This window comes from Lathyrus oleraceus, chromosome 3, assembly GCF_024323335.1.
Source record: "Lathyrus oleraceus cultivar Zhongwan6 chromosome 3, CAAS_Psat_ZW6_1.0, whole genome shotgun sequence".
Taxonomy (NCBI): Eukaryota; Viridiplantae; Streptophyta; class Magnoliopsida; order Fabales; family Fabaceae; genus Lathyrus; species Lathyrus oleraceus.
Genome location: NC_066581.1, coordinates 286644705 through 286651377, shown reverse-complemented (window position 1 = coordinate 286651377; position 6673 = coordinate 286644705). Strand labels below are relative to the sequence as shown.

Below are 6673 nucleotides of genomic sequence, written 5' to 3'. Positions count from 1 at the left end.
CTAGCAAAAATATACCTGAATGTATCGCACGCTCGAACATACAACAGAGTCGCCATCAAACTTTATTTATTCTCGAAGGAAAGGGAAAACATCGATAAAACCCGGGGGGAAGAGATATGCTAGGTAAGGAAGTCAGTTATATAAGGGGAAGGTGTTAGCACCCCTAACATCCATGGTACTCCATGGGAACCGTTTTGATTGTTATCACTCGAATAGGTGTTATAACTAACGGTTTACTCGCAAAATAATGGGAAAGGAAAGGAAGAAATAGATAAACTGCTCGGTGAGGATCGGTGCAAACACTTTCCCTTTGGCTTGCTCCTTCTTCGGCTTGTTGCACTTGGGACTAATGTGCCCTTGCTCACCACAGTTGTAGCAAGTCACATTCGAACCAACTCTGCAATCAAAAGATTTGTGACCTTGCTTGCCACACTTGAAACAAGTCACATCTCCCTTAGGACACTCAGGAGCACGATGTCCCTTAACACCATATATGAATCACTTGACATGAGTGTGAGATCCTCCCTCACTCGGCTTCTTGCCATCACCAACTTTCTTCTTACCACCATACGGTTTCCCTTGGAATTGCCATTTTCCTTTCTTATCATGCAAGGACTTGTAATGAGCATCACTCTCACGGCTATCCTCATCATAGATCCTACTCTTGTTAACCAACTCAAAAAACCTAGTAATATGTTGGTAACCCATTGCCTTCTTGATATCAGGTCTCAAGCCATTCACAAACTTAAGACACTTGGATCTCTCAGCATTAGCAGTATTGTAATGGGGACAAAATTTGATCAACTCCTCAAACTTTGTAGCATACTCAGCTACGGTACCATTACCTTGCTTCAACTCAAGGAATTCAATTTCCTTCTTTCCACGAACATCTTTTGGAAAATACTTCTCCAGAAAAGCATCACGGAAAAGTGCCCAAGTCACTTAAATGTCATCCTCATCAAATCTCTGAACAGTGTTGCGCCACCAACCCTTAGCTTTTTTCTCAAGCATTTGAGTTCCAAACTGCACCTTCTGCACATATGAACAGTTCATAACTCGAAAGATTTTATCAATCGCCTTCAACCACTCTTGAGCTTTGTCAAGTTCATGAGCTCCTTCAAAAGTTGGTGGATTGTTCCTCTAGAACCTCCCCAAAGCACGAAACTCATCAGCATCACGCTCCCGATCACTGATTGTGTGAATTCGCAAGTGCAAGAATCGCGTCAAAGTAATATACAAGAATATCGATCCCACAGAGACCAAGTCGTCAATCTATCGATTACTATCGTTACGGTGTTTATCTGAGGCGGTATAATAGAGATATTGATGTTGTGAAATAACAGTAAATAATAAATGCAGTGCAGATAAAGACAGGTTTGAATGTATATCACGTCTGTTAAGTGATGTTTCGATTGTCTAAATAGAAATACTTATGAGGCAATATTTTCTACTCTTGAAAATAATCCATTTAACAGGAAATGTCGCTTTCGCGTATTCAGAACCGAGTTTACCCTTAAATTAAGGCCTTTTATTGTCACTTATAAAAGGTGCGCAGAATGCTAAAGTAGTAAACTTATTTTTAAGAAATAAGACTCGTAAACTTAGTTGAAAAGTGATTTTGATTTGGAAAGTTTACCCAAGGAGTTTCCTGATTTTAAATCTATCAACGCGTCCGAAAACAGTTTCAAAAATAATTTTTCCTTAAATTGATAAAAGTTCCTAGTTAACTAAGCCAGGGTGCTTTCGCACTCCTTAAATAGTTAAAACTAACCAAGTTTGTTTCAGAAAACTCGAGTTAAAAATCAAAACAACCTTTAAAGTATTTCTACAAATTCAATATGTGAAACATCTCTTTAACCGCGATCCTTACATTCTAACCTTTACAAGATTTAGTCAGACATAGTAATACTAACAAACACAACGATATTGATCATGATGAAAAGTTGTTTTAGAATGTGAGGCGTAAAGAGCGAGTAAAGCGTGTAAAATAAATAAAGTAAAGCGTATGCAGAAAGTAAATAAAGTAAAGCGAGACGGAAAGTAAATAAAGTAAAGCGCAGACAGAAAGTAAATAAAAGTAAAGCAAGACAGAAATAAAATAAAGTAAAGCAAGACAGAAATAAAATAAAGTAAAGCAATACAGAAATAAAATAAAGTAAAGCGTAGACAGAAAGTAAATAAAATAAAGCGATACAAGTAAATAAATAAAGCGATAAAATAAGAACCTGCTCCAAACGGAGGCTTTAAATCTGGTACAAGGAAAATAAACCTCTAACTCTGAAGATAAAGACGACAGCAACTCGAAGTGACCCAACTCAATCTCACTAAGGTGCGATAACCCCTCGATGTGACGGATTACCGCTTTTACAAATGATAAATATAGGCTTAGTGTTGTAAACTAAGTTGGATGATTTGAAAATGAAATGGAACGAACTATTTATAGAGGATTTCAGCAGCTTGCAAAGACCATGGTGCCCTCCAACTTCTCCTTAGTGGGAACGTGATTTGCAAAGGTGGCGCCCGCCATCCCTTCATGGCACCCGCCATGTGTGGAAATGGGAAAGATCATGGGAACGTGGCGGTTACCTTCTGGTTGAGGGCTGATGAGTCATGGCTTCTCCTATAGCGGCCGCCATGTGCAACGCCATGTGTACAATATTCGCCGAAAACCCCTAATTTTAGGTCTTTTTGCTTCGTTTCTTCCAAAAGGGTCCCGAAAGAGGTAAATATCTGAAAACGACATAAAAGAGAGCATAATACAAACAAAATGATAATAAAGTCTTAATAAACATGTGAAATCCGAGTCAAAAACACGGTGTGAATCAGTGTGATCAAATTCTCCCACACTTAAACCTTTGCTTGTCCTCAAGCAAAAATCTTTATAGTTTATGCAAGAAAAACAGTATCAACTAGAGTTAATTCAAGGCAAAAAGACTTATAAGTTCATTCAAGGAATGTATCGATAGGTACTAACGAATCGAACTAAGGATACTGTAGTGACACTTCCCGCAAACGCGGTCATAGGCTTCGTTCCTATTCAAATCAATCCATATTACCCCACCATACCTAAGCCTTCTTTTCATTTTCTTAAAGTCCTTTTCATTCAGGTGCAATCACATTAAGCCCGTTATTCGTACATACTCATAGTAAAGTGACATGTTAGTGATTATGATCTTAAGGATGGGGCTCTGGTACATAAGTTGGTGTAACCCTTTTATTTAACCCAATTTGCAGTTGTGGGGGATTAGATTGTAATCCACCCTACCAAGTTCAGCACCAGATACCGCTGAACCAACCAACAAATAGGCTTATTATCTTTTATTTTTCTAAGCATGGGGCTCTGGTACATAAGTTAGTGTAACCCCTTTATCTCACCCTACCAAGTCATATGAAAATCCGGGCTAGGTGACCCTACCAAGTTCAGCACCAGATACCTCTGAACCATATGTCTTTATTTTGCATGTTTCGCATATGTCTTTATTTTGCTTAGTTAAATGACCGTGTGAGAGTCACCTAGCCCGGATTTTCATATGACTTGAGAACCAAGCAGCAATTTTTGTGATCATTCACTTATTTTCATCAGTCCCCTACGTAGAGCATGCTTAAGTCGGAGCTGACTGCAAGGATAAACTACTTAAGGACTTATTTGGAACAAAAATTGGGGCCACAACATATGGGGTATCGGAGTCGACTCTTATAATCATGAAGCCTACGGTGTTAAGACAATACCGATTTTTAGAAAAAGTTTTCCCAAGTCTTTCACATCCTGTTATAAACCTGTCTTATAGCCTGAATATTAAAGATGTATTGTTTTCTTTGCTCACAAAACTTTTGGTAAGGTTAAAGAAATGGGAGAAATACGGATACACTACACAGATGACTCGTCAAACACATGTTATTTTATTGAAAGGAAAAACAAACAACTAAAACACACAAAACATACTAAAAATAAAGGAAAACGATAGAAAGCGATAAAAATCTCCTCCCACACTTAAATCGAACATTGTCCTCAATGTTTCGATATGAGATAGGGTAGGAGTAACCTAGAAGAGAGAGTGAGAGGACTATGGGTGATCATCGGTACCGTCACCGTCACCGCCCTGGTCAGGATGCCTGGGTCGACGACGTTTGCTACGAGTACTAAGTCCTTCCTACAGCTGCTGAGAGCGACCTAAGAGAGACCCTTGGATGGCCTCGATAAGTGCGAAGTGACGCTCATTAGCCTGTCGCTGGCGATGCTGCTCATTAGTGATCACAAGTAAGGACTCAGTGATAGTCCGATGTGCTTGCTCACTACGCTGCTGGGAAGCTACTATAAAACTCATATTATCTGTCAGTTGTTGGTTTATGGTATTCATAAGGGTTTCATGCCTTTCCTCACGAGCCAGGTGCTCGCGCCACATCTCCTCGGTGATGTAGAAACTGGGAGTGGTACCTGCAAAATGGTGAGAAGAAGAAGGTGCAGTGTGTGCAAGTGATGTAGTAGGAATATCATGAGCAGGTGACTGGTCGTGCCGGTCATACTCATCATCGGTCCCTTTCTCATCATCCATAGGAACGTTAGGTGGCAAAGGACCGGTAAAAGGTGGAGCGTCAAGATCATACGTCCAGTTCCTTGCATGTCGCATATATGTACACTGAGAGTAAGGTAAAACAACACTGGGTACAACTGCACCATGTATCATGAGGTGAAAACCACCTGCTCGCCGCACCTTGCATTATTTTATATCTTTCAAAAACTTTAAGTTAATGGTGCGGTGAGGGAGTGGTTCCAAGGTGGCTAACTCAGCGTTGAGATTTAACGCTCTAGCAATGGAAGTAATCAAACCACCGAAAGAGATGGTTCCTCCCTTTTTAAGAATGGCATAGATATGGGCCAACATAAAAGGAACATGATTGATCCTGCGATGAGTGAGACAACCCTGTAAAAATAGCAACTCACGAGCATTTACTTTGTTAGAATTCTCCCGGCCAAATATGGTACATGCCAAAAGGTATCGAAAAATACGTATAGACGGGTTATGAATATTAGAAGCTAAAATTCCTTCAAATGAAGTCACAACCACATTTGATAATCTATTCCAAAAAGTAAATGCTTCGAGTGCCCACTCAGTGTCTAAGGGTGTCTCACAGATGGCACCCTCACCGTAAGGCATACCTAACAAACCCGCTAAAGCATCGGTAGTGTACTCGTATTCCATATTAAACATTATAAAATAAACGGTACCTACCGTGCTAGCAGTTCCAGGGTAAACAGTGTAAATTAGGGAACTCAAAAATTCCCTAGTCAGCCTATCATAGATGGGTGCTTTACTAGCAAAAATATTGTGTAGTCCTAAAGTATCAAGCATGTGGAAAACACTATGGTATGTGCCTAAAGTGTACAAACAATCTTCGTCGACATACCTGGTAGCGAGGATCTCCTGAGATTGCAATTTTTGCAAAATCTTGTTTTGTCGCTCTCCGGGTTTTCCTCCACGAAGAATGATGTTGTTGAACTCCATTCCGGCCATTAATGGTGATTGTATAGAAAAATGGGTATTTATAGAAAGGGAATGAAAATGGAGTTTTAGTGGGTTTTTGGTGGAGAGATGGATGAGTGAAGTTTGGAAATGGAAATGTCTTGGGGTTGAAATGAGAAAGTTGGGATTTTTAATGAACTTTGGTGGAGTTGGGAGGAGGAGAAAATGGGTTTGGAGAGGTTGAAGAAGGTGAAAATGGTGAAATTAGGGATTTTATCCCGTTAAAGTTGCAGACATCATGGCGCCCGTCATGAAGCTTATGGCGCCCGCCATGTCTTCGGATTTGGTTGGGCCGGATTTGGTCATTACTACTTGGGCCTCAACTTTTGTCTTCATTTTTGTAGGAAGGGGGGTGCATATAGGTTTCTATGGAAGCTGTTTTTTTTATTTAAGCTTGACAAAACAAAATAAAATAAAACAAAATAAAATAGTAAAATGAAATAAAATAAAATAAAATGGACATAAAAACATAATAAATAATAATGCATGTGTATATATATGAAGAGTTAATAATAATTCACGAGTCCAGAGATCTTAGGAAAGATAAAGCAAGCATAATGTCAAAGGAAACAAATAAAAATGAGCATAAATAATAAATAACGGGAAAATAGGAAAATTAAACGATGTTTCTCGGTTGGTGATGGCATCAATGCTCAGGGTATAGTGGAGTCTCCTCGACTTCGTATCCTCGAAGCTCTGCGATCTGGCGTTGGAGGTCGACGATTTCATCATTCAGTATATCGGTTTCAGTGTCATGAGAGGCAATTGATACTTCAACCTGCAAAGCAATGTCAGCAAGCTCCTGGCGAAGCTGGGCTATCTCCATACGAAGCTTAACCAGTTCAGACTGCATGCTTGGACTCTGGAGATTTGGATTGTTGGTGCGGACTTTGATTCTAATATGTCTATTGTCTCTCCCTGCCCTTCTATGGCGTAGGCCCAGTTGGCCTGATCAATAACACAAGTTACCTGAGGGTCCGGTAGAGTGAATAGTCTCACCCTCAATTAAGAGCCTGTATTGATTCCGTTGGAAAGAAGATCTCCTCATGAGGCCACGGTCCAGACAGAAGTCAATATCCATCAAGGTGTAGCTGCAGTAAGACGTCAGGTGAGATAGTCTTCTATCAAGTCCCAGGGCTGAGGTTATATGA

General features: G+C 39.9%; 1 protein-coding gene across 1 annotated transcript; it reads right to left on the bottom strand.

Annotated features, from left to right (window-relative positions):
* Positions 1-498: 498 nt before the first annotated feature.
* LOC127130890 (uncharacterized) lies at positions 499-1053 on the bottom strand. The gene is made up of 2 exons (XM_051059848.1): positions 990-1053; positions 499-890 (listed from the first exon to the last, which is right to left on the bottom strand). Exons 1-2 carry the CDS (start codon positions 1051-1053, stop codon positions 499-501), a joined length of 456 nt encoding a protein of 151 aa, XP_050915805.1.
* Between the last annotated feature and the right edge of the window lie 5620 nt (positions 1054-6673).